General features: G+C 46.2%; 1 protein-coding gene across 5 annotated transcripts in view; it reads left to right on the top strand.

Moving 5' to 3' along the window:
* The window catches only part of CACNA1D (calcium voltage-gated channel subunit alpha1 D), a 327158-nt gene that overhangs the window by 231849 nt on the left and 67315 nt on the right, over positions 1 to 27994 (top strand). For 3 of the 5 annotated variants that reach the window (XM_028844248.2, XM_028844250.2, XM_028844249.2), the window contains exons 10-25: positions 308 to 395; positions 1745 to 1771; positions 4306 to 4466; positions 5426 to 5651; positions 5783 to 5990; positions 8878 to 8998; positions 12663 to 12777; positions 13299 to 13368; positions 14195 to 14261; positions 14991 to 15138; positions 17443 to 17572; positions 22355 to 22414; positions 25070 to 25176; positions 26812 to 26899; positions 27682 to 27789; positions 27881 to 27933. In XM_028844248.2, coding sequence (XP_028700081.1) covers positions 308 to 395; positions 1745 to 1771; positions 4306 to 4466; positions 5426 to 5651; positions 5783 to 5990; positions 8878 to 8998; positions 12663 to 12777; positions 13299 to 13368; positions 14195 to 14261; positions 14991 to 15138; positions 17443 to 17572; positions 22355 to 22414; positions 25070 to 25176; positions 26812 to 26899; positions 27682 to 27789; positions 27881 to 27933 — 1777 coding nt within the window. Of the gene's footprint in view, positions 1 to 307; positions 396 to 663; positions 724 to 1744; positions 1772 to 4305; positions 4467 to 5425; positions 5652 to 5782; positions 5991 to 8877; positions 8999 to 12662; positions 12778 to 13298; positions 13369 to 14194; positions 14262 to 14990; positions 15139 to 17442; positions 17573 to 22354; positions 22415 to 25069; positions 25177 to 26811; positions 26900 to 27681; positions 27790 to 27880; positions 27934 to 27994 lie in introns of all 5 variants that reach the window. The other 2 variants (XM_028844237.2, XM_028844244.2) reach the window with 1 other exon arrangement.

A 27994-nucleotide genomic window follows, 5' to 3' on the forward strand; every position in this document is an offset into this window, starting at 1 on the left:
TGCTATACCCAGCCACAGGATTCACTTTGATCCCTTGGCTTCCTTTCTTGGAAATGTCTAGGTGGATAGGATGTCCTCCTGGAGGGGGACTCTGTGCTTTTCCTACAGGCCATGGGCACAGAGGCTCACCTGCGGTGGAGAGGCCTGGCTCCCTGGCACTCCCTTAGCCCAGCTGAGCCTCTGAGGGCCCTCGTCGCCCTCCTCCTGGGTTCCAGAGGTCTGCCTGGTGGCAGAGGCTCCCACCTGGCCTGCTCCCAGGCATGCAGCATGCCCCGCATGCTCTCTGAAGCCCTTCTTCTCCCCACAGCTAGCATGCCCACCAGTGAGACTGAGTCTGTGAACACAGAGAACGTCAGCGGCGAAGGCGAGACCCGAGGCTGCTGTGGAAGTCTCTGGTGAGTGTGGGGAGCACTCGCCCTCCTTCGCTTCCTATTGTCTCAGAGAAGCAGGTGGTGAGGAAGATGGCCCAGGCTGCAGCAGAGCCCCGGGCCATCGCCTTGGGTGTGGCGGGCGGGAAGGCTTCTCGTACCCCTTGCCACACTTCCTCCTGTGCCAGGGCTATCCCTTCTGCACACCCCCTCCTGGCATTTGACATGCCTCTTCCTGTAAGTAGAGCCCGTGAAGAGTGTGGTGGTTAACCCGGCCACCTGCTGTGTCCATTAGGTGCTGGTGGAGACGGAGAGGCGCGGCCAAGGCGGGGCCCTCTGGGTGTCGGCGGTGGGGGTAAAGGCCTGATTCTGCTTCCAGCCTGGGTTTGGCATTTGTGCTTTTGAAGAAGAGCTTCTGTGGCAGAGTTGCTGACTAGAATGTGCTACGTATTGAAGTTTTCCTTTGCTCGTGGGACCTTCCTAACCTCAGGCCTGGCGGTTAGATGGCGAGGCCCTGCCTTCTCGGTGCCTGGCACTTTTTCCCTGGAGCCCTGCACCAGCCTCTGCTCCTGATGGAAGGCACCATTGCATTAACACTCACTGGCTTTTTCTAGATGATTTGGGCTGCGGCAGCTGGCGGGGCGGGGGGTGGCTGGGGGGACCAGCAGTGCAGAATGTGCTGGGCGCTGCCTGCTGTGGGGGAGCCCTGTGCAGTTTGGTTTTGTTTGCTGCTTGCTGGTATCCTTCAGGTCTTATCTCTGTAAAGTGCAGGTATCATTTTTAAGAGAACTCAATCTTACTCTTGGCCGAGTTTCATAAAAATGATGTGTTATGGGCAGAATATGCAACCCTTTGTGAAGTGATTTTGCCTCCATTCTCTTGCTCTGCCCTCTCTGAGACATCGTGAAGCAGACAGAGAATGGGTTTGTCATCCCCATTTTACGGATGAGAACGCTGAGGCCCAAGAAGACATGCTGCTTTCCCATACTCCCCCAGTGGGAGAATGGCAGCGCTGGGACTCCTAGTGCAGTGCTCCTTCTGCGGTAGTAGCAGCAAATGCTGCTGTTGAGATGAGTGGCAGGAGAGACTCTGCTGCCTTCATTTTGGCCCCTGCATCGCTGCCTGCTGCCAGGGCCCGCAGGGAATCTGGCTGAGTCTTCCCTGACCTGGGCCTCGAGGATGCTCGGTCTGCTTCTCTGGCCCTGGCAGCACCCCGATTTCTGCTCTGGCCTTGCCCCCGCTGGCCTGCTGTGGTAACCAGGGGTGCTAAGTCCAGGCTGTATGCATGGCTTTTATGATACCTCAGCTAAAATGATGGGGAGTGTGTGCTCAAGCCCTCGGAACCAGAATCTTAACACTTTTTGTCTTTCTTTCAGTCAAGCCATCTCAAAATCCAAACTCAGGTCAGTATCTTCTTTCTGTTTCTTCGTCAGCCTGTGTGTTGCCTTTGTATGCTCTCGCTTCTGAATTTTATGTAGAATTGCTCGGGACTTGAGTTTTCCTCTATGGGTTATAACATTGATACCGAATTGCAGTCAGTCAGTTGAATCCTATGAGCCTGCCTTAGGGGGCAGTGTAATTGGTGCCAAAAATCTCCCTCAAAACAAACCAACAAGACCCAGTAACGATTTTTGCCTCCCCGTTAATCGTCCTTATTCTCTGAGTCATTTCCCTAAGAGAGCTGCTGCTTGTCGCTTTTCTGCTCAAAAGCTTTCCATAGAAAGGCAGTTCAAGAAGTCTCCCACGGTACTAGCATTTCTTGATGTGCATGCAGGTTACGTGTTCGGTTGGTAAAACTCGTTGAGCCATGTACCTATGATTTGTGTACTTTTCTGTCTGAGTGTTATTTTTCAACAAAAACATTTTCCTACTATATATAAACACTAACTTAAAATAGACAAGGACCTAAATATAAAATATAAAATCATGAACATTCCAGAAAGAAAACGTAGGAGAAAGTCTTTGTGACCTTGAGTCAGGCAAAGGTTTCTTAAGATACAACACCCAGTATACTCTCTGTAACAGAAAACAAACAGATAAATTGGTCTTTGTCAAAATTAAACTTCTGTTCTTCAAAAGAAAATACAAAGGTAAACTTCAGACTTGGAGAAAAATATTTGCAAAGAATATTTGATAAAGGACTGGTATCCCATATGTATAAAGATTAATACATAAAGAAGAGTGTCAATAATAGAAAAACCCAATAAAAAATGGGCAAATTTTTTAATAGTCATTTCACCAGAGAAGAGATGTGGATGGCAAATAAGCACATGAAATGACCATCAGTTGTTACAAAAATGCACATTCAAATCACAGTTGGATACCACTACACGCCTATTAGAGTGAATCAGATTTAAATATCTGACAATGCCAGGTTCTGACAAGGATGCTGATTGGTGGGAACTTTCATACAATGTTGGTGGACGTGTCAAATGACACAGCCGTTAAAAAAATAGTTTGGTAGTTCCTCATAAAGTTTAAACATATATTTACTGTGTTTATATTTGGCCTAGACATCCTGCTTCTAAGGTGTTTGTATAAGAGAAATGAAGATATATGCACATACAAAGTTGTAACATGAATGTTTATACCAGTTTTATTCATACTTACCCCAAGCTGGAAATAACCCAAAGGTCCATCAAATGTAAATGGGTAGGCACGCTGTGGTTCACCAGTGTAATAGAGTACTAGTTTGTGTCTGCCGAGTTTTGCGTCCCAGGAGAAACCCAGCTGTGAGTGGGACAGTCTTTAGAGTCCTTAGTAGAGTTTTTCCACGCTGGCCAACATGTTAGAAGTTGCTCTTTCCATTGGAAACTGCACGGCAAGAGCAATAATAAAATGCACCTTGCTTGATCCAGGTTTTGGTAAAGAGTTAGCACAACTCTTTCTCTGCTCACTTCCTGGGTTACAGATTTTCTTTTTGCCTAGCAACACAGCTGAGTCAGCCGGGGCAGCTTGGGTAGCCTGGAGATTCCTCTTGACTCAGACCCCCAGAGGAAGTACCCCATTGTCGTTAGTGAGGCAGCACAGCCTGGAGAGGACTGATTTCACCAACTGGCCGGCCCTTTCATGGCATCTGGGTCGCTGAGCTGCAGCTCACGGCACACTTTACCAAACCATCCCCTTGTGGCAGGGAAGGTTTTCTAGGAGGAGATAAGCTAAGGGAGAAAATATTTTCTCTGATCACAAACAGGAACTGAAGGTGGGTGGAGGACATGCTACTTGTCTGTTTGGCTCAGCTCATTTTATTTTTATGAAAACACGATTCAATATTGGCTTTTCTCCTAAAGGTATATTTTGAGCATCACTAGTTAGAAAGGGCACCTGATGACTCAGTATGAAAATTCATGTCCTACTCAGCTTTGACAACTCTCCAGGCTCTGGAGGAACCTCAGAGATTTAAGAAAGGATTGAAAAGATGCTCTTTAAAAAAAAAAAAAAACTAGCTTTGTAGCACTTTGCTGCCTGGTAAATTCTGTATGGTGATTGAGATGCTGCAAGAGATGTGTATAATAAGCGAAGTGGCTCTCTGCACTGATGGCATGAGCAGATCCACATCCCATATGGTGGATATAGGAACTGCATATGTGTGCAAGTATAGTTTTGCATCTGCACATGAATCTATGAATATTTAGATTTTCTAACCCACTTAAGGGCTGCATATGACAGATTCTGGAGTTATCTGTAAGCCATAAGGAAGGAAACTGATAGCATGATCAAGTCAATGTAATACTTTTAAAAGTCGCATTTTAAGACCAACATACTTTTTATTATGAGGTCTGTTAATTTCTGTGCCATTTGTGCTCATCTTTACTTCCTGCACTCCCACCCCAATCTGGACCTCTAGAGTAAAAGCCAAATTATCTCTCAATCCTATTTATTGGCTACTCAGATGCTGTATCTGTCATCTAGGGAGTAATGTTTGCTTGTCTTTCAGCCGACGCTGGCGTCGCTGGAACCGATTCAATCGCAGAAGATGTAGGGCCGCCGTGAAGTCTGTCACGTTTTACTGGCTGGTTATCGTCCTGGTGTTTCTGAACACCTTAACCATTTCCTCCGAGCACTACAATCAACCGGATTGGTTGACACAGATTCAAGGTACAAGCAGAGGCCATTCCTTTTTTGTTCTGAACTAGAGATTTCTGTGGCTGTCCAACTGCCATTTGGTCTTATCTGATCGCTGCACGATGAAGTATCAGAACGTTTCTAGTGAGGACAAACTTGGTAGAACCATCCAGACACAGCAACTACCGGAGCGAGGGTGCCGTCTGTGCCGCGTAGTGAAGCACCTTGGAGCCGCTTAATGCTGAGCATCTAATTGTCCTAACCCTGAGCCAACCTAGGACCGAGGATTCTCGGAGCTGGAAGGGACCTCATAACCCCTTCGCCCTGTGCTCATCGGGGAAGCTTCATTTTCCCCTGTAGTACTTGTGGCAGATGGTTTTGGTTCCCCTGCTTTGAATGCTCCAGCAGTGGAGTGTGGGACACTCATCCCCAGAGACAGCCCATTCTGGGTTTGACAGTTTTGAGCCTTTGAAAAGTCCTTCCTTTCATCCAGTCAAACCTGTTTCTCTCCACCTCTCCAGCCTGCTTGGTGGTATTTTCAGCTGTTGGAAATGACATTGATAGGTGACTGCTTCTGATATCGTCATGCCATAAACAAATTCAGACAGGTCTTTTTTGTGTGATTGAATGAAAAAATATGTATAACCTGATGGTGTCAATGCAGAATCGTAGGCTTTTAGGGCTGGAAGGTGTCAAGGATTATGTGATGAGCTGCCCCTTCCCATTTTGTCATCAGTGACACTGAGACCTGGAGAAATCCAGTAACTTCTCCGGAGTCACATACCTAGCTAGTAGCAGAAGCAGGACCAAAGCCTGGTGGACAGACTGTCCACGCAAAGGCCACGTTTCTGTCCTGGGTGAGGTAGTGAAGAGAGAGATAAGGTATTGGCTTATTTCCTGTGGGGTCTGTTAGGGAGGGAGGTGTGAGGGTCAGGAGCCGTCTGAGTGTCTTACGGGAGACCCTGAAGATAGGTGCCCCTTTGTCTTTCCAGATATTGCCAACAAAGTCCTCTTGGCTCTGTTCACCTGCGAGATGCTGGTAAAAATGTACAGCTTGGGCCTCCAAGCATATTTCGTCTCTCTTTTCAACCGGTTTGATTGCTTCGTGGTGTGTGGTGGAATCACTGAGACGATCTTGGTGGAACTGGAAATCATGTCTCCCCTGGGGATCTCTGTGTTTCGGTGTGTGCGCCTCTTAAGAATCTTCAAAGTGACCAGGTAAGGAAATGTGGGTCCCACTGCAAATGTTTTATGAACAAGAGGCGGCGACCATCACGTCCCCGGGCAGGTGATGTTCTGCTCTGTCCCGCATGGGTGTTCTGAGCTCACACCCTCATCTTGACTTATAGGCACTGGACTTCTCTCAGCAACTTAGTGGCATCCTTGTTAAACTCCATGAAGTCCATCGCTTCGCTGTTGCTTCTGCTTTTTCTCTTCATTATCATCTTTTCCTTGCTTGGGATGCAGCTGTTTGGCGGCAAGTTTAATTTTGATGAAACGCAAACCAAGCGGAGCACCTTTGACAATTTCCCTCAAGCACTTCTCACAGTGTTCCAGGTGAGTCCTCCCTCCATTCCCCGAAAAGCTTTGTGAGCAGCAGCTAAAACTCCTCTGCCTTCTTGTCTGCTCACACTCAGGAAGACAAAAGGACTCCATTTTTTTCATATCTGCCCTAATGATAGCCTGGTAAATTTTGTGTCATTTAAGTTATTTGTTCTGCATCATCCTCCAGCTATCTATGTTATGTGATGTAATTTTTTAAAAACTTCTAGCTACATTATAAAATAATTTTTAAAAATGTTTTTCACACTCAAGCTCTTCTCAGAAAACTTTTTGATTGATTTTGTGAGGTTTCTTTGAAATAGACTCTAAAATTCTTTTTTTCTTTGCTACTTTTTGTTGGCAGGCCGGTTTATAATCCTAGTTATAATAGATTTACACAAGAAGCGAATTCTCATGCCTCTATGCTTTGGTGTGTAGTTGGAGGAATCAGAGTGGTAGGAACTGTGACAGCCGTTGGCCCTTCTGTCCTCCTCCTGGTACGCAGTGAGGACACACAGATTCTGAGGGTGCCTGTCCTGTGAGGCCTCTGCAGGCAGTGGTGAGAAGGAAACGGTGGTTGCAGAGAGGCACCGATGGCTCTGCCGCTCAGAGCAGCAGCACACGCTCCCCTGATTCTAAGCTGAGGTGCTCAGAACCCTCCTCCTTGGACAGGGTCTGATGGATAAGTTTAAAAGATCCACCTGTCCTCATTGCTTTTCCCGTGTGATGAGAGCTGCAGAGCCCTGCCAGAGAGGAAAGGCAGCAGACAGCTGGGTCCTGTGGTGGCCCTTTCCATGCCCAGCTCTCTGCCGTGGATGAGTCACTTACCCATTTCTGAAGAAATCCAGAGACCAAAGGGAATGATCTGGACAATTCTTTCCCACCTGGTCATTTTGAGACATATATAATCTACTGTAAGCCATAGTTTTGTTGTTTGAATTATACTTAAATTTTGGCTGCTAATCAGCCATTCTTTTTTAAAAAATTTTTTCTTTCAGAGAAACTGTTGTCTTTTTTTTTTTTTGGTAATGCATGCATATGGCACAAAATTCTAATGTTACAAATGAATAATAATTCTCCCAGCCAGCCACAAATTTCCTCTTCTAGGAAGCAACCACCATTAAACAGTTTCTTGTGAATTCTTAGATCTACATTTTCTGATAGCTACAACTCAGTTAAGCTACCTATAGGTGACTTTCCACAGACAGGAGCTCACTCGACGTGCTGTTTTGCATCTTGCTTTTATCTCTTCAAGTGTCCTCAAGAGCCTTCCTGCTTGGTCCATAAAAGGCTGCCCCTCCTTCGAAATGCTGTATCCATGCAGTGGTACAGATGTGCCATTGTTCATGTGACCAGTCCCTTGCTGACAAGCATTTAGTTCTGTCCGGTCTTGGCCCACATAAACAGGGCTCCGGTAGGTGATCCTGAACACGCGTCAGAGGGCACATGTGTTGGCTGTAGATCTGTGGGACAAACTCCCAGAAATGGAATTGCTGCTTTAGAGGGTGTGTCCATTTTAAATGTTGAAACCCTTGCCCAAGTGCTCTCCTTATGGTTGTATTAGCTCATTCTCTTCACACTGCCCATTGCCTCACTGCCTCTCCCCTCAGTGGAGAGCATGCTTTGGGATGCCCATCAGATAGGTGAAAATGGCGTTTCATTGTACTTTTAACAGATACTCCTCTTATCAGGAGTGAAGTTGAACATGTTTTCATATGACTCAGAGCCATCAGTAGTGCCTTTTCTGTGAATTACTTTATCTTTTCAAATCATTTGCCCATTTTTGTTTGGTTGTGATCCATAACAGTTTAAATTTTAAAAACATATAGTTCAGATTGAAGATAAAGGAGCTCTGTCTGTCGTTGGAAGAGAGCATTTTTTTTTTCATTACTGTTCTTGTTCATCTGATTCTATTTCATCATGGATTGAATTATCGAGTACGATCAGCAGAGAAGATTAAATTTCAGGTCATTGGTGATATCTACTCTTAAGGTAGTTTTGTAAATTTACATGAGACATTTAGAATTTCCTGCTTCTGTAATTTCATAGGTATAATTATCCATTTCCACAGTTGATGGACTATGTGGAATGCTATGTAGCCGTTAAAAGAACGAGGTGCACCTTCTGACACAGAGGGTCTCCAGAGTATGTTGTTGAATGAAAAAACAAGCCAGTTGCAGAAAACTTTGCATAGCATGAAACGCTTTATGTCTGAAAACTCAGAGAAGACACCTAGTGCTTGTTTTCTTTGTTTGTAAACGTTTTTAAATCCGTAGTCGAAGGTTCCAGAGAGACACAGAAAGAGCATGTTTTCTGGAGAAGGGACCAAAACTGCGCTGGGGTGTAATGAAAAAGCACATGAGTCTTGGCTGGGTGCAGTGGCTCACACCTGTAATCCCAGCACTTTGGGAGGCCAAGGTGGGCAGAACACTTGAGGTCAGGAGTTCGAGACCAGCCTGGCCAACATGGTGTAACACTGTCTCTACTAAACATATAAAAATTAGCCAAGTGTGGTGGTGGTCGCCTGTGATCCCAGCTACTTGAAAGGCTGCGGCAGGAGAGTCACTTGAAACGGGGAGGTGGAGGTTGCAGTGAGCCGAGATCAAGTCACTGCACTCCATCCTGGTGATAGAGCAAGACTCCATCTCAAAAACAAACAGACAAACAAAACATAAGTCTTAAGTATAAGGTTTTTTTTTTTCACTCCAAGAATTAACTTATCTATTTGTGTAGTTAAAAAACAATGTTTTAGAAATTCCATGGGATAACAGATGGATTTGTTCAGTGCAAACCGGACTGTGAAAGGCAGCTTAAACCAGATCTAGGCAGCCACCGAGGGGCTCTGGAGAGCGACTGCCATTTGTGAATCCACCTGCTGGCTGATACCCGTTTGCCTTCTCAGATCCTGACAGGCGAAGACTGGAACGCTGTGATGTACGATGGCATCATGGCTTACGGGGGCCCGTCCTCTTCAGGAATGATCGTCTGCATCTACTTCATCATCCTCTTCATTTGTGGTAACTGTATCCTTCAAGCTGACCAGGCTTTGTTGTTGCAGTCGTTATCTGGTTTTGTTTTTCTTCCTCTGGATTTCTCTGTGGTGATGGTGGTGGTAGTAGTTGTGGCAGGGAGGTGAATGCCTTTACCTTATTAGCTCAATATCTGCTTTTCTTCCATGCTGCTGGGGGACAGCATCCTGTAAGCAGAATTCCAGAGAGGCTTTGAGGGATGCATTCTGGCTAAGATAAGCAAGCCCAGGGAAGGAGCGTGAGATAGCACATGTGCTGGTCCCAGAGGTCACTCAGTTTGGCATCATGTCTCCTGTACAGGTCCCGAGGGATGGCTGAGCACAAGGCCAGGTGGTTCTTTATGTTATAATTATCGGGAGCTTAGGCATCCATCTGTCACTTCCTAAGACCCTTCGTGACTGATGGGAGCCATCTTCGTGTACTGATCTATGCTCCCTGGGCTAATTTCACTTTGCTGATCTGTCCATCTTTGGGGATCAAGTGTCCATTGGCTAGCTGCTAAATCATGCTGCGTAACTTCTGTCTGCCTTACGTTACTCGTTTTCCCTGTCAAGAGGCACTCTCTAATTCTAGACCTGGAATTGGCCCTTGGATCTGTATTTACCTCATTCAGACCCTTCCTGATCCTGCAGCCTTTGGTTCTCGATGTTTTATCTCCAGGTCCTCCATGCCGAGCACCAGACCTGGTACACAGAGGCCTTTAATGAATGTTTGATGCATGAACGACATACACACAAGATACTACACCTGGGTCTTCACCCTTCCATTTTAAAAGGTCCTAATCTGGATTCTTCTTCTGAGGGGGCTCAGATCTCTGTAGGTGTTTCCTCCTTTATCTTGTCTGGCTCACTGATAAATTTTCTTCAGTGTGGTAACCTCAGTGCAAACCTGCCCGCTTTTCTACAAGGACAATGCTTTGTGCTATAAGGTATTTTATGAAAACCCCATCGTAACACATATACATCCTTCTAGTCCCTTGACTCAGCTCTAAGGCCCCCTCCACCAGAGCCACTCCTGCCCTGTCTCCCACCCAGAGAAGTTTCTTCTACCTCTGAGCTCCCCCTCAGATTTTATCCACATCTCTTACTGCCTGTAGGTTCTTCTGTCTACTGGATTTTTATTTATTTATTATTTTTTTAGAAGGAGTCTCACTCTATCACCCAGGCTGGAGTGCAGTGGTGTGATCTCAGCTCACTGCAACCTCTACCTCCTGGGTTCAAGTGATTCTCCTGCCTCAGGCTCCTGAGTAGATGGGATTACATGTGTGCACCACCATGCCCAGCTAATTTTTGTTTTTTTAATGGAGATGGGGTTTCTCCATGTTAACCAGGCCAGTCTGAAACTCCTGACCTCAGGTGATCCACCCGCCTTGGCCTCCCAAAGTGCTGGGATTACAGAGCCACTGTGCCCAGCCTGTCTATTGGAATTTTGAGCGAGCATTCCTCCATCTCCCTAACTAGATGGATAAACTTCTTGAGTCAGGAATCTTTTTTGTATTCACATATCTCAGTAGAGTACAGGATCTTGCACATAGTTGGCCCTTGGTAAATGAATGGTCATTCTTTTCTTTTTCTGCTGTCCTCATGGTTGACTCTTTAGGCCACAACAACTTCCTGGACTTAAATCTGCGGAGAAATAGTCCCTGGTGGTTGTCTATGGTTGCATGTTGTTTTCTTTATAGCACGTGTGACTATATCAGAGGGGCTTAGGGAGCTGCTTATGCTCTGTCTTCCCCAACTAGAGTAGACATTCCAGTGTACGGTGTTTCTTCCCGTGCCCTCAGCACCCACGACAGTGCCTGGCACATTAGAGGTGCTTGATAGACCTTTTTGGATGAATTCCAGAGCGTGCCACTCTTTAGGAGGGTCTGAGTAATACCTCTCAATGCAGATGATGGATTTTTCTCTGGGAAGTTGTTTGTTACAAGCTTGTAAGATCTTACTATGGCTCATCACTCTGGATTTGCCTTCCACTACCCAAAGGAGTTGAGTGTCATTGCAAGACTAGAGAGATTATTGTTTCTTCACTGAGACCATGGAGGGAATACTCACTGCAGCTAGTCTCATCACTAGCCCCTGTCTGAGTTACCGTTACCCCAGGCCTAGCAGAGGAACGCTCATGTTACCAGGCCATCTTCAGCCCAGGACAAATTGCTTCCTGAGGCTCATTGCAGCTCCAGTTAAAAAATAGGCCAGCACGTCAAAGGCTTTTTGAGTCTTAATGTAATTCACTTATGTTTCTCTCCTCTTTAAAGCCTTGAATAGATTAGTCAGGCATGCTATTCCCTCGCAGAGATCTCATCATCTGTTCCTTGTTAGGTTACGTTGGTTTACGTGTTCAACAACCCATCCAAGGTAACAGATTGCACAGGACGTATGGGACAGTGCTGTGCTGCTCCTGTCTTGGGGTCTCTGGGCTCCTGCGGTTTTGCCTACAGATGGCTGGGCATCAGGCAGAGAGAAGCATTTGTCGCAGAAGGGGACATTCTCACTTACTGCCCTCTCATCCCTGTGCTTCTCAAAAACATGCTTCACTGCTAATGGGTAAGAAACAGGCATCTTCTGATTTAGGAGTCTTGTTCAGAATACTTGTTAAAAACAAAAACATTCGACCATCCCAGCTAACATGGTGAAACCCCGTCTCTACTAAAAAATACAAAAAAACTAGCCGGGCGAGGTGGCGGGCGCCTGTAGTCCCAGCTACTCGGGAGGCTGAGGCAGGAGAATGGCGTAAACCCGGGAGGCGGAGCTTGCAGTGAGCTGAGATCCGGCCACTGCACTCCAGCCTGGGCGACAGAGTGAGACTCCGTCTCAAAAAAAACAAACAAACAAAAAAAAAATTCAAGAAAGTCATGTATAAAACAATTATAGTAAGAGTGAAAAAACATGATAATTTGTTTAGTCACCTAACCTTTTATTGTGTTTTTTAACTGGAACTGCAATGAGCCTCAGGAAGCAATTTGTCCTGGACTGGAGAGGGCAAAAATCAAGTTCAGGTACAGTGATCAAAGATCGAGCTGCAGTGAGACTATTCACGATAGTCTAGCACCAGGTGGCAGTAAGTCAGGCACATTATAGTCAGTCAGTGTTTGTGGAATGAAGGAATGAATGAGTTATCTGTAGACTCTGAAGGTTATTTCAAAGGAGAAATTCTCATACTATCTTGTGCAAGGGGATCCTCATTTGAATAACTTGCAACCTTTGAAGTGGTCTATTTTGGAAAGCACTCCCCTGAAGATATATGTTGTAGTTGTAGTATGTGTTAAAAAAACAAACAAACAAACAAACTACTTTTTAATTATACCATGTTTATATTATAGATTGTTGTATATAATGTATAACATAGCTATAGATACATAGATGTTTGGACACACACACACAGAGGAATGTTGAAATTAGTGGGTTTTCATGGATTTTAGTGAATCTTAATTTTACTTCTATAGACTGTCCTTTTACAGGTTTTTATGTTTATTTTTGTTGTTGTTTTGTTTTGTTTGAAAAGCAGGGCTCTGGTACTCTAGTTTTGCTGTGTGAGTATAACACTTGGGACAGTCACTTGCTACCAGCCTCCCAGGATGCAGAGGGGTGTGACGTTGCCATTGTTGGCCACATGTAGTTGCATTTAGTAGTGTGTTGAGCCCTTAAAAAGTTCAAACTAGATATTCTACTGAATGTCTTCTTGGCCATCGCTGTAGACAATTTGGCTGATGCTGAAAGTTTGAACACTGCTCAGAAAGAAGAAGCAGAAGAAAAGGAGAGGAAAAAGATTGCCAGGTAACCCCATTTTCCCCTGACGTGTTTGTCTAGGGGCTGCGTGGGGAGCCCTCCTACAAGTGCAGCCTGCCAGGCTCACCCCCGCATCACGGCAGCTGCAGCCCCCCAGGTTCCTGCTTTGTGGATCATGGTTGACCATGCACTGCAGACCAAAATGGATAGAATCTTGGGCAGAAGCCAGGCTCTTGGCTCTCATCCCTTGGAGTTGAGAGTGGGAGTCACATGTCCCCATGCTTAAAGAATCACTGCAGTTAATTTTGGCGTCATAAAATAAACGATGCATTCAATGCTGATTAGCTCTCAGATGAGAATTTTAATAAGATGATCTGTGTAATGAATCCATCGCATTGAGATTACCAGGAAGCTCTGAGTTTGGATTGTGCTAGGCTCTTGTGGTTAGTGTTGTTTCTAATTAAATTCTGTCCTTCATTGGACCATTGTTGATTCAGAATCCTGATTAGCATTTTTATACAGAGTAACATGGTTATTTGGTTTCTTGTGCTCTTTTCTCTTCTCTTTAGAAAAGAGAGCCTAGAAAATAAAAAGAACAACAAACCAGAAGTCAACCAGGTGGCCAACAGTGACAACAAGGTATGTGTTCTAAGATACTTCTCCCCTTTTTGTTTCAAAGTGATTCTGTTGGTATCTCCATACATGTACCATTTACACTGTGGGAGTGTCTTGTGTATCATTCTTGTAATATTTTGGTGTGAAGAATATAGCACACCATATAGACCCTGGCTTCCCAGGGGGTTCTGGTTGAATTTAGGCAGTTAGCTGTGTTCACTGATATTTCACCAGAAAACCAATATGATGAAGATTTGACTAGTTTGACCACTTTTGTTTCTTTATTGGAATTGTGCAATCTGACCAGGATCACATGAGCAGCTTCGTTTTTAATAGAGGTCTATTTCCTGAGGTAATCCCAGGGTCGGGTGGCTTCAGGGCTACACTGTCAAACTTAATCCCATTTATGACAGCCCTGGTTGTGTTGTTCTTTCTTTGTTCATCGATGCTTACCTAGTGGCTATCGTGTGTCAGACACTGGGGATTCAGGAATGAAGAAGACAGGTCCCTGCCTTCATGGGGCTCACAGTCTGGCAGGAAGACAGGAGTGTGAGATGCGTTATCACATGGTATGAGTGACCGCTGGCACAGGGCAAGGACAGAGCCCTGGATGATGCTGGCTAACTACGACTGGGTCAGGGCTTAACCAGCCTTCTCCTCACCTGCCCTTAGGACGTCTCTCTGAAGCAGAATCACCATCCGGGGACGCCCGTCTGTCCCTGCACACCCACATACAGACGCAACTTTGGGGAGGAATCCATGCCCTATGCTGGACGGCCAGGGTGACTTCTCCTCTCTGGGTGCATTTTAGTTAGTCTCCCCTCCTCCTAAGAAGTCTCTGTCATCCTAGGTTACAATCGATGACTATAGAGAAGAGGATGAAGACAAGGACCCCTACCCACCTTGCGATGTGCCAGGTATGGTGGCAGAGGCCGGAGGCGCTGGCTTTGCTGTGTGGCTTTGCTACTGCTCTGTGACCTGCTGAGTCTGCGGCCAGCCAGCCCAGCAGCGTGTACATGAGCCGCTGAGGCCACCAAGGCCGTGGAACCAGTTAGCTCCCCTTTTTCCCATGGTCACAGGCAGCATGTGTCACCCAACTTCCAGGTGATGGGGAGGGAAAGTGCAGGGGGGTCAGGGCAGTTCCAACTTCTTTTGGGAGACTGGTCCAGGAGACCCACCGGTGTTAGTGCTCACCTGACACTTTTACATTTGACTGGCACCTTTATTGGCTGATATGGGTGGGACTGTGGAGTTGAGAGCCTAGTTGCTGATTGAGACTGAAAGTCCCACACAGTTTCTCAGGCCAGGGTGAACCAGGAGGTTACTGGGGAAACAGCCAGATGCTGGGAGGTTGGCAGTGAGAATCCCAGCACCGCCACCTTTCATCTGTGGTCAGATCTTATCCTGGTGGGAATCTCATCATTCCCACAAACTAAACACGCTCACCAGGTGGGGACACTTCTCAGCAACCCTCACCCCTGCAACACACACTCAGTCCACATTCTGAAGGAGCAGGAGGGTTTCGATTCATGTAAGCAGGTAGATGTTGTTAAAGTTTAAGCCAAATTTGCATGTGAAATTAAGAATAATTCAAACCCATATGTAGTCTTTATTTCATGCCTATAAAAAAAGTATTTCATTTAAAGTAGGGGAAGAGGAAGAGGAAGAGGAGGAGGATGAACCTGAGGTTCCTGCCGGACCCCGTCCTCGAAGGATCTCGGAGTTGAACATGAAGGAAAAAATTGCCCCCATCCCTGAAGGGAGCGCTTTCTTCATTCTTAGCAAGACCAACCCGTAAATACTCCCCTTCTAGTCTCTCACGGCTGCCTCTTGCCAGTGACCCTACAGGTTGCTTGAGGGTGGCTCGGGTGGGGGTGAGGGGAAGTGGTTCACAGCCCTTTCTGAACCTGAGTGTCCCTGGCGCCCTCACCCAAGTCCCCTCCAACCCCTCTCTCCTCCACTGTGGCTCTTGCTCTCAGCTCATCTCTTCCTAGCTGCCTCCTTCCCGCAAGGGTGTGACCAGGTCCTGGGAGGAGCTCCATTCTAGATTCTCCTCCCTGCCTTCACCCCTGCGTGGGGACAGCAACGGGGAAAGCCTTGTCCACCCCAGCATATTCCAATTGGAGCCCACTGCTCTGGTGTTCCATGCTTTGGCCAGCCATGGCAATGTTTCCTAACGAGTGGATCTTCTGTTAGGATGCCTTGTGGGATGAGAATTTTTGTGACCAAGGTCTGCATAGCATCCTCATCCTCATAGATCCCCCACTTCGTTGATCAGTTTTCCCAGTTGAGTTTTATCATCATAAAGTCATATTGCACAGTGATATTTTATAGGTTGTAAGTATTCAGTTCAGCTCTATGATAGCCTACTTAAAATAGCATTTCTCATGTTAAAATGATAAGGTGCTCACAAGGAACAGGGCAATGACTCACAAGTACTATAAGAGGAAGACGTTTATTTACTAGCTAGTTTCTAGGTTTTAAATCATCTGGGACTGAGTGGAATGCTAGGGGAGATAAATGGCTCCTGGAAAGGTTTCTAGAATTGCAGAAGTAGTTCCTGGCTGTCAGAGAACAACTCTGTATCATTCCTTGGCCGTAGGGAGACACAGGTGGGAAGCAAGGCCTGCTGGCATCCTCAGAGATATGAAGATATGATGGTAGCTTTTACAGCTCACCACTATTTGGGTGTCCTTTAAAAAAAAAAGGTTATTAAACTGATATTGCTGACACCTACAGCCCCGTGTGTGTGTGTGTGTGTGTGTACACACACATACATATATATATATACACACGCACACACACACAACATATATATATATATATGTTGAGGGAATGGACTTATTTTCACCCAAAGCCGCAAAGCACTCCTGCCCTCACTAGCTTGGAAGTTCTTCCCCAGACTCAACTGCTAACCACCTTCAGGTCCTCTGGGGGATACGCCCAGCATTAAATAGATCCAAAAGGCAGGACTTAAAGTGAGGGGTCACCTTCACATAAGGTTGACTCCAGTTTTGAAAGTGGAAAAATATTTTCAAAGGAAAACCTATCTGTAGGCTTATAAGCCTCTTACAGACTACAGATAGGTTTGTATACGTACGCACACATATATACTTTAGAATTTAAATATATACAAACATATATATGTATACACACATACATATACTTTACAATTTAAACATACATATTTTATGTATACACGAATATGTATATACATATGCATATATGTATATACACACACATATGTGTGTGTGTATATATGTTTAAATTCTAAAGTCAAACATTGAGGGTAAGGATAGCCAGTTGCTAACAGGTGCAGGGCACATTGGGGACGGCAGCGAGGTTCTGATGGCCCAGAGAGCCATCGTTTGAGCCCAGGTGTCGGGCATGAGCTGCCCTCCTTTGCTTCATGAGACCACAGGACTTGGTGAGAACTCTCATGCCGGGCCATGAGATCCTTGCATGTTAGCAAATGATGCTGCAACCTTCACCTTCTGAGGACTGCTTGTGGGTCCACTCCAAAATTTAAAAAAATAATGGTAACATGTATTACAAAATCTGCAGACGGCCAGAGATGTCCTGAAGCCTCAGTTACTGCAGGCCCCTATAAATAGTATGAACTTGCACCTGCAGGACAAGCCCAGGATTCATCTCATTCTGTGTGAACTGTCGAGGGCAGACCTGGCCTCAGTTTCTTCTCTCCGTCAGGGAAGATAAACAGATGAGCTTCTTGTCATAGTGGAAAAACTTCAGTCATATAGAGCTGGATCAATTCTGCCCCTGGCCTTGCTAGTGTCACTTTAGAATTCTCTGATTAAGCCTCAGTTTCCCCATCTTGAGAAAGACAACAAGCCCCACTTCCAAGGACTCAGTGTGGCGCCCCCAGCACAGAGTTGACACACCACACATGGTCCACGGGGGCTGCTTTTGGTGGGCTTCGTGGGGCTGACAGACAGGTTGCTCAGGTGTGCCGGAGAGAGGGCACAGCAGACAGCTGCCCTCTGCCTGGCATCTTGCTGCACTGGCCCCACACTCTTAAGGACCCAGTGTGTTCCACCCTCTCTGGGACTGTTTCCAAGCAGCTGCTTTTCCCTGCAGGATCCGCGTGGGCTGCCACAAGCTCATCAACCACCACGTCTTCACCAACCTCATCCTCGTCTTCATCATGCTGAGCAGCGCCGCTCTGGCCGCAGAGGACCCCATCCGCAGCCACTCCTTCCGGAACACAGTAAGTCCCCAGGGTGGGGCTCGCTCTGGGATAGCCCTGGCCTCTCTCAGGCAGAGGCCACTGTGGAGATGGGAGCTGTGGAGGCCCCTCAAGGTGACAGCTAGAGTAGGTCTTTCCTTCAGCTGGGGACGTTGGCTGTTTCCAGTTTGTAAGTGCCAGAGAGCTTGTGTTATAGCTGGATACATCTGAATGGAATCATTAATTTCGAACCTCATCTTAAATACTCTGCAGGAATGCTCAGTGAATTCAGGGAGCCTGCTTCTCCTCCTCTTTGCTCCCTACTGCCAATATTTAGGTCCTCCTTTCCCTCCCTGCTCAGGTTTGTACTCACCCGTTTTGAGATTCATGCTCCGTGGACGCACACGGCAGGGAGGAAGCAGAATTCAAACCAGGCATGCCACATGCCCAGGCTCTCTCGTTCAAGGTTGGGGGCAAGATTCCTATGTCGTGTAGACTTAACTACATGATGCTGCTAGGCTCCACAACTGAGGAGAAATACAAGTTAGGGAGATGATAGGATGTCGAGTTGAGGTGTTCAGTGGAGAAGAACGTTAGGCCAGGTGCACTGGCTCACACCTGTAATTCCAGTGCTTTGGGAGATAGAGGGGAAGGATCACTGAAGGACAGGAGTTCAAGACTAGCCTGAGCAATGTAGTGAGACCTCATCTGTACAAAAAATTAAGAAATTAGCTGAATGTGGTGGCACACACCTGCCATCCCAGCTACTCAGGAGGCTGAGGGAGGAGGATCGCTCGGGCCCAGGAGGTCGAAGCTGCAGCAAGCCATGTTTGCGCCACTGCACTCCAGCCTCAGTGATACAGTGAGACCTTGTCTCAAAGAAAAAAAAAATATATATAATGAATGTTAAAAAGTTTCTTCTCTGGGAATATTTATTATAAAATATGTGATTATGTTATATATTTCACAAGTATCTCCGAAGGAAGTGCTAACCTTGGCCCCAGGAGCCAGTATTAAGTTTGAGTAACTCCATGAAGCAGAGTGCACCAGGCAGAGCCACTCGGACCCTTACATGTTAACTTGGCTGTTTACAATGTTACTTTTCATTGGTAGAATTAGGAATATGCAAAGAGTTATTAATTGGCTGGGCGTGGTGGCTCATACCTATAATCCCAGCATTTTGAGAGGCCAGGGCAGTAGAATCACTTGAGCCCAGGAGTTCAAGATTAGTCTAGGCAACATAGTGAGACCCCATCTATATAAAAATTTAAAACTTAGCCACACGTGGTGGCGCATGCCTGTCCCAGCTACTTGGGAGGCTGAGGTGGGAGGATTGCCTGAGCACAGGAGGCTGAGCCTGAAGTCAGCTGTGTTCACACCACTGCATTCCACCCTGGGCAATAGAGCAAGACCCTGTCTCTAAAAAAAAACAAACAAAAAGAACTCTAGATTTTGGCGTGGCAGAGGTGGCTATCCAGTTAGCTCTCTGTATCCATGGGTTTGGCATCCATAGATTCAACCAACCACCAATAGAAAATGTTTGTGGGTGGCCAGGCGTGGTGGCTCACGCCTGTAATCCCAGCACTTTGGGAGGCCAAAGTGGGTGGATCGCTTGAGGTCAGGAGTTTGAGACCAGCCTGGTCAACATGGTGGAACCCCATCTCTACTAAAAATACCAAAATTAGCCAGGTGTGGTGGTGCGCACCTGTAGTCCCAGCTACTTGGGAGGCTGAGGTATGAGAATCGCTTAACATGGGAGGCGGAGGTTGCAGCAGTGAGCTGAGATCACACCACTGCACTCCAGCCTAGGCAACAGAGTAAGTGAGACTCTGTCTCAAAAAGGAAAAAAACAAAATATTTGGGGGAAAAATGTACTGAATTTGTGCAGATTTTTTTCTTGTCATTTCCTAAATAATTTACATGGCATTTACATGACCTTGAGTATCTTGAGAAATCTAGAGATGATGTAAGGTCTACAGGAGGATGTGCATAGATCATATGCAAACACAACACCATTTTTATATCAGAGACTTGAGATTTTGGGGTCTGAGAGGGTCCTGGAACCAATCCCTTATGGATACCAACTGTACTAAGAAAACAAGTCAAGGGACCAGGAGCAGTGGCTCACACCTGTAATCACAGTACTTTGGGAGGCCGAGACGGGCAGATCACTTGAGGTCAGGAGTTCAAGACCAGCCTGGCCAACATGGCGAAACCCCATTTCCACTGAAAATACAAAAATTAGCTGGGCATGGTGGTGTGCACCTGTAATCCCAGCTATGCATGGGGCTGAGGCAGGACAATCGCTTGAACCCGGGAGGCGGAGGTTGCAGTAAGCTGAGATCATGCCATTGCATTCCAGCCTCAGCGACAAGAGCAAAACTCTGTCTCAAAAAAGCATACAAACAAAAATACAAGCAAGTCGAGGGTTTTCTGTTAGTTGTCAGTTTTGTAACTTAGAGATGGTGCCCACCGACTGTGTCTATGTTGGAAGGAAACTTGCACCTAAACTGGCTCTTGCCGCAGCAGCCCCACCTTAGCTGTGCAGCTTACTTGGCACTGAGGACCATTCAAAGTCAAGACAGCTAGACGCGGCAGCCTGTTGACTCTCAGGCCTAGATATTATTGTGCAATTTCAGATTATTACCAAGAAACCCAACCAGCAGAGGGAGGCTGGCGAGTGTGCAAGGCCCTCAGGTGTCCCTGGCTTGCTGGTGGGCGCCTTTTTCTGAGCATCAGATTGTTAGAGAGTTTAGGATTAAGACATACCAGCACATCTGTGCCCCCAGGACTCTGTTGGGGCAGCCAAGCCTCATGCTGTTGCTTCCCATTTCTGGAGCCTGGCAAGTCCAACCTGTCAGATTTATGAAACACGCACTCTGATATGAAGAGAAAAAGTACTTTCCCCATGGTGCGTGTCAGTATCAATATAAAGAGGAAGGCACTGGGCCTGTCTTGATTTGTCCCCACAGATTAGGGTTTTTGTTAGAGAGGATTTTGTTGCTATAGATGTCCCAGTAGAAGAAAGACCTCTGTGTCATTTCATCCCATCATAAAAAAAGGACACAAGGGCGGTGTTTGGGAAAAAAACAGTGTTAGGTGACAAAGTAGGCCAAGAGCTAGTCTAAAATACGCATTGCCAAGGGATTAATTTACATGGGGGCTTCATGTCTTATTTTTAATTATAATTGCTTCTCCATAAGTTTATTTCCCTGCTGCCTTACCCAAAAATGTTAGCGTTCTGCTTAAATAGATGTACATATGTATATGTGTATTGCTTTTTAGATTCTGCAGTGTTTGTATATTTTTTAACCTTAGCCGAATTCTTCTTTTAAAGAAGAGAGTGAGAGAATGCAAGCCGAGTGAGGAAAAAAACCAGCTTAAATCTCAACTTCAGCCCGGGCGCCAGGCTGCCTCGTAGACTCATAGGCTGCAGTGTCTTTCTGAGCTACTTGATGCTTTCCATGTTAATATTCCCACTGTGACCTAGGAAGGAGTAAAGAGAAGGTGGCTGAGGCCTGGTAGTGCATGGGAAGATACCTTCCATTGCCTGGCCAAGAAACTGTGTTACACAGGAGTTCATAAGTCCAAAACCAGAAACCATTTGGAAAATGAATACCCTCTGAAGAGACAGACTGGGCTTGAAGCAGAGGTCCTCACCTTATTGTGACACAGCCCCCAGGTGACTCCTCTACCTACAACACCTCACCCCTCTGGCTCTCCACTGGCATACCCCAGGCCTACTCCTTGCTCAGCAGTGCCTGTGACTGGCTGCGTGGCCTATGCGTGTGTTCACTCCCTGCTCCCAGCAGCCACATCTGTTAAAGGATTAGGCCTCGGTGGTCTCCACAGTCCCTTCCAGCTCTGCTCTCTTCAGTTCTTTCAAAGCCATAGATCATAGTTGTCATGAAGATCAGTGGCCAAGACCAACTCGCCTTTGCAGATAAGGGTGCTGTGGTCAGAAGCTCCCTGTGAGCAGCTTTCTTGGTGGTCAGACTTCTTGCTGCTGGTCCACTTGCCTCCACGGCTCCAAGGAGAAGCAGGGACCCCAGAAAGGGCTAGCAGGACTCTGTCGATGGGATAATAGATGGTATTGTCACCAATGTGGATAGAGTTGCCTAGACTGAAAATTCAAAGACCAAGTCAGTCTGTTACTTGAGTGGGCCCAGCAAGGTTTAAAAAAAAAAACCTCAGTTTAGAGAGAGCAGTGTTAGATGCAGAACAATGGGCGGGAGGAAGGCAGTCTGTAAAACCATCCCTTGCAGACTTAGCCAGCCCCGCGCATGGGCGGGGAAGGGTGCTGACACCCTGATTACACAGGCTGGAATGCAAGGGAGCATGGGGAAACCACTGGCTCTGACAGATGCCACTGCCGTCTTCATTTATGCTTCTCCACTGATCTGATGCTCAGATGAAGGGCAACATACTTCATTCAGCCAGAAACGCGGTTAAAAATCCAAAATGCGTATAAGCTTCTGATTTATCTGGTGCCACAAGTCATTTGTAGATGTAGTGCTCTCTGATGAGAAAAGCTTGTTAACAAAGCACTCTTAGAAATGAGCCTCTCTGCCTGTCCGAGACACAAGACCGGGAAGCAAGTCAGGGTGAGTGGTTAAAGGAGGTCAGGATTCTCGAACGCTCTTTGGGAATGAGGTAATTGACCAAAGTGGGCATTTACCAGTGGCTCTGCACTTACCTTCAGAATGGCGGGGTTTTCCTGGGAGGATGGGTCTCTGACTGCATGGGGGGGTTCTGCCCGTAAGTGTGCAGCTGTCAGAGTTTGTCTGAATGCCTTTTCTCACTCCCACATGTTGTGCCTTGCAGATACTGGGTTACTTTGACTATGCCTTCACAGCCATCTTTACTGTTGAGATCCTGCTGAAGGTAATGGATTTTCCTTGATCTTCACATACTCCACAGCAGCTGGAGCAATAATAGTTGCACTTCTTTGTTTGCCTTCCAGATGCTAGGTTACGCAGACTATGTCTTCACTGGTACTTTTGCATTTGAGATCATTTTAAAGGTAACAGGTTACCCGGCAGTGTGTTTAAGGGCTGCTCCTGTGTGTGATACACAGGAAAGAAGCGTGGAGTGCTTTTGATTTTTTATGGGTTTTTTGTCTTTTGTGGTTGAGCTAAGTTTTTTTTACCAAAGGATTTTTTTTTTTTCCTGTGACCATTACAACTTGTTTTTGCTCTTTCTTTTTAATCTTTGAATGCATGTAGGAGCTACTCTGGCTTCATGATAATGGTTGACAATTATATTTTGCTCCTTTAAAAAAATACCCTCTGGAATTTGTCAACTGATAACAGATATATCACTGTGTGTGAACTTTTTTCCACCCTTTCTGACATCAAAGTCAGAGGAAAAGCATTTATCCTATGAAGAGGATGTCTCTCTTTTTGTTTCTCTAACTGCACTGTGTTTTTGGGGGCCTAAAATAGTAACACGCTATTTTCTTGCAATAGGATTTGCAAGATGACTTGGGTCTATTTGTGTTAAGGTATTTTCTGTCTGTTTTAATGGATGGGCTTACATTTACACAAAAGGAGCGCCCTTTGGCCGGGGTGACCTAAATGTACTGCCCATGCATGAGCTAATAGCTGCCATTGCTGCATGTGTTTTGCGTACTGACTGTGAAGTCTACCCCATGGGGAGCCCATTCCTCATGTGCTTAGAGTGCTGGAGACCACAGCAAAGCTCCAAGAACCTATCCACAACTGGCCAAGAACCAGAGGGTGTGGGTCACTTTGGTTCTGGGAGAACGTGGCCCATCAGAACTGTCAGGGTAACCATCTCCTAGCAGGGAGACAAGCTGGGAAATGAAGACTTTCAACCATGGTTTTCTTTAAGCCATTGGGGGATTTTTTGTGTGTGCAACTCAGGCAAAATGTATTTTGCACTGGACTACTGTGGAACTTGGGCTCTTTACAAAATCTTATATAAAATGAAACCTCAATGTCAGGGAATGAGGTGGTTAGTTTTTTGAGGTTGGTTTTTTAAAATTTTTTATTTTTTGGTTCATGAAACAGCATAAAGTCAACCAACATCTGTTTACACCTTTCTTTAAAATCTTCTAAAAATTTGAGTTCATTTTCCTGCCTTTAAGCCGATGAATTTGGTTGACAGTTCTCCTGAGTCAGAGGTGTGCAGTGGGACAGTGACCAGCTCTTGTTGATGAGGCCTCTGTGGGAGGGCCTGTGGATGCAGAATGCACGTGGTGGGGGTCAGAGGGGTGCCACCAGAACACTGACCAGCTCGGCTTCTGCCTCAGCTTCTTGGTTTTAGAATTTGACTTCATTTCAAAGTGAATGGGGATATGTTCTACTTAGTTTGTTAGCCTGGTTAATTGATGTTTTATTTTACTCTCCACATTTTTAAGTTGTTAAATGAATATAGTTACTCATGGGCTTTGGGGAAAATTAAACACAGGATTATTTAAAAGGAAAAAAAATGATTGTTACTTTTTAATTTGTGTAGAATTGCTTCACTGACTTAAATCTTCTGAGTCGTTCTTCATTTTGAAGCTATTTTAGAGAATGGAAAATAAGCTAAAACAAGAAGGATTCAGAAAATGGAGACTCATCCAGAAGTGTCTAATATCTGAGGCTCTGGTTCCTGGTGGCCTCGGGGAGATTTGGAAGGCTGTTTGGTTATTTGCTTAAGCTCTGTGAGATTGCCATTTTTGTAGGTCAAAAAGGGTCGAACACTGGCGATTTCATAAGGTTCAATGTAATATTTCCCACCTCTACCTCTCTTATACCGTACTTATCTGAGCTTTCTCTAACCCTTTTTGTTTTAAAATAAATAGTGAACTGTATATATTTTGCTATTTCTTACTTTGGGGAACTAAACTCTTTTTTCCATCACCAATAGAAATCTCACTGGAGCACCCATAATATGTGCTCCAGGTACATATGGCAGGTGAGCCCAGAGTCGTGAGACTGGCTCAGGTGAGATGCCACCTGGCTTCCTAGCCATGCCTGACACATGTCATCAGACTTGGAGGAATTGCTTAAGACGGATGTGTCATTAAAGACCATTAGGAACAATAAGGGGCCTATGTGGAAAAGTGATGTAGGTTCATAGAGCCTGGGAGCCCTGAATTCAAGCCCCCACTGGGAAGTCTTAATTGAAACAAGGTAGGCTCTACCAGGGCCTCAGAGGGGCCAGAACCAGCGCTTTGTGGGAAAGTGGGCTGTCTGGGCAGCACTTACCTCTTGACGAATGTAGTCGTGTGGAGCCTCTCTTAGACAGGCTCTTTGGACATGCCAACAGTGTGTTCATATTTGAAACCTGTGATGGCTGTAATAAAGCCTAAATTGGTTTCTTCTTTTAAAATGTATCCAAAATAAGCTGCCCCCTTTTGATTTTTGTTTGAACAAATTATCCGGTGGCTCAGCCCCATTGGTTTACATTTCTGACTTCTTAATGCACACTTGTTAACAAAGTCATACTTTACTTAAGATTTTGTAAAGAGCCCAGGTTTCTTTTCCTCTGGACACAAAAAGTGGTAAATCACCCATGATTTGCTTCTAGATGACAACTTTTGGAGCTTTCCTCCACAAAGGGGCCTTCTGCAGGAACTACTTCAATTTGCTGGATATGCTGGTGGTTGGGGTGTCTCTGGTGTCATTTGGGATTCAGTAAGTATTCCGGGGTGTGTGCCCAGAACTGTTGGGCTGAATGGTTTATGTAAGGGATTTTAACATAATTGATAAAGGCTAGGCATCATTTTCATGACTATATTTAGTTATATAGGTTTATTTAATTTGCTCGCATTCCAGAGAGCATTGAGACAATTCATGTTTTCTTGTGGGTTGTGTGTGTGTGTGTGTGTGTGTGTGTGTGTGTGTGCGCCTGCTGCTAGGTTGAGCTTATTACTCTCTGTGAAATTTGCTTTCAACTGAGGTAAAAGAAGTCTTGACTGGGAGGGAGGGAATATAGGTTCTAGTCCTGGTCCCTCCAAAGGCTGATTCCAGGGCCTTGAGGATGTCTTCTCTCAGGAACCCTGTGCCCCTTTTATATAGGAGGGGCTGGGGCCAGGTGGCCTCTCAGTTTTTCCAGCTTGGATATTGAAAACTTCCTTTGATTTTCAGGATACAGAACCTGCTAGGACTTTTTCTTTGGCCTCCAAAATTTTTCAGCTAGGAGGGAGCCAAGGCTAAAAGTCAGGGCCCCAGGTCTTTTCCATGGCATTTAGCAATTTCTGGTGGGAACAGCCATTGCTGAGTACTGCTCGCCATCCCCGGGGGTGTGGGGCAGAGGCTCCAGTAGAGCATCAGGTGTGGCCTTGCTTTCTTGCTGACCTGTGAGCACTTCTGTTCAGGTGCTGAGCATAGACTATCCCCCATGTGAGCACACATGCACACACATGCCCTCTAAGCTAAAGAGAAGTGGAAAGGACCTACTCTCCTAGGAAGACCAAGAACCTCTGCCTGGAACAGCCCTCTGTGGTCCTCCTTGCCTCCCACTGAGGGAGCCCTGTGATCATAGCTTGGAAGGCCATTTGCATTAACATCTTTGCAGCTCCTATTAACTCGCAGGCTGTTCATGTCCTCTCCAGCTGCAGTCTTGCCCACTTCCTCCTGAGCATGTGCTATGGCCACACTCGGCCATCTGGGGTGCAGCAGAAAGCTGCATTCTCTTGTATCGCATCCTTGTACGTGCTGCTCCCTCACACTGAGCCCCCCTCCCTATTGTCCTTGCTAACCCCTACTCCTCCTTTGGGACTCACCTGGCTATCACCACCCCCACCCCAGAGTCCTTCCCAGGCTCCTCCCAACTCCCATAGGTTGTACTCCCCTGGCCAAGCACACCACATTTACCCCTGTCATGAGCCATACTGGGTTGGAATTGCCCATCTCTCCACCAGACTCTGAGCTCCTTGAAGGCCAGAGAAGCCCTGGTGCCAAAGTGGTACAGCAGGCCTCCAACCTTAAACAGAAACAAACCATCTATGAAGCCTAAAAGCCAGTCACTACCTAGCTTTTACAGTGAGTGGAAAGAACAAAGAGAGTTCATGAGTTGTGTGTCTGCCAAGGTTAGCTGTGCACCTGTCACCTCTGGGAGTGCCATGGGCTGGGCTTGGGAGGCACTGCCTCGTGTGGGCAGGGAAGAGGTCGCCTCTGAGTCACGGAGAGAGATCAGCCCAGCACCACATGGATCCCATGCTAACTGTGCAGGGATACTAAGGTGAAGATCCAGTGAAATGGTGAATCTCAAAGCATCCTGTCCATTTATAACACACTCTGCCTGCCATCTTTCTGCTCCTTCCCTAGATCCAGTGCCATCTCTGTTGTGAAGATTCTGAGAGTCTTAAGGGTCCTGAGGCCCCTCAGGGCCATCAACAGAGCAAAAGGACTTAAGGTTTTGATTCCTCTCCTCCAGGCTGGGCTGGCTTGGGTTGGGGTTGGCTGTAACTACTGGCTCTTCTGGGCAGAGCTGAGCTGAGGCCTGATGGATTTTTAAAGTGGGTTATAAGGACCTTTCTAACCAATGCAGCCACCTGTGCCAAGTGCTAATGGCATGTTAAAAATTATGATTTATTTTCTTTATTTTTGGTAATTGAAGATGTTTTTCTTTATAATTGTTGTTCATTTATTACCTTTTTATTAGTAGTTCTTTGTGTTTATTTTAATCTTTCAGTTTTCATGTAGACTGTATAAAAGGCTACTGGGTTTCTATGTTCCTCAGTCATTTATAGGGTCCATGTGCCCATGTGCCAGGCAGCACTGCACCTGTAGCATTTCTTCTTTTTCTTTTTCTTTCTTTCTTTTTTTTCCCCCCCAAAACGGAGTCTTGCTCTGTCGCCTAAGCCGGAGTGCAGTGGCATGATCTCGGCTCACCGCAACCTCTGCCTCCCGGGTTCAAGTGATTCCCCTGCCTCAGCCTCCCAAGTAGCTGGGATTACAGGCGCCAGCCACCATGCCCAGCTAATTTTTGTATTTTTAGTAGAGATGAGGTTTCACCATGTTGGCCAGGCTGGTCTCAAACTCCTGACCTCAAGTGATCTGCCCTCCTCTGCCTCCCAAAGTGCTGGGATTATGTGAGCCACTGCGTCCGGCCAACACAGAAACTCTTGGCTGATGTTAGCTCACCTCGAGGCCAAAATCACAAAGGAGAGTCACACGCCTCTGCCCTCTCCGCAGCACGTGGTCCAGTGCGTCTTCGTGGCCATCCGGACCATCGGCAACATCATGATCGTCACCACCCTCCTCCAGTTCATGTTTGCCTGTATCGGGGTCCAGTTGTTCAAGGTAGAGGAACTGCCTCCAAGCATAAAACTCAGGTGGATTTCTTTAAGGAGAAGCCTGCATTTACTTGACTGCCTGTCTGTTTTGTATCCAGGGGAAGTTCTATCGCTGTACGGATGAAGCCAAAAGTAACCCTGAAGAATGCAGGTGAGCGTCCTGAGAGTGGAGTGGGGAACTTAGAAGAGCAAATAGCAGACTTCAAGGATTC

Source organism: Macaca mulatta, chromosome 2 (genome assembly GCF_049350105.2).
Source record: "Macaca mulatta isolate MMU2019108-1 chromosome 2, T2T-MMU8v2.0, whole genome shotgun sequence".
Lineage (NCBI taxonomy): Eukaryota > Metazoa > Chordata > Mammalia > Primates > Cercopithecidae > Macaca > Macaca mulatta.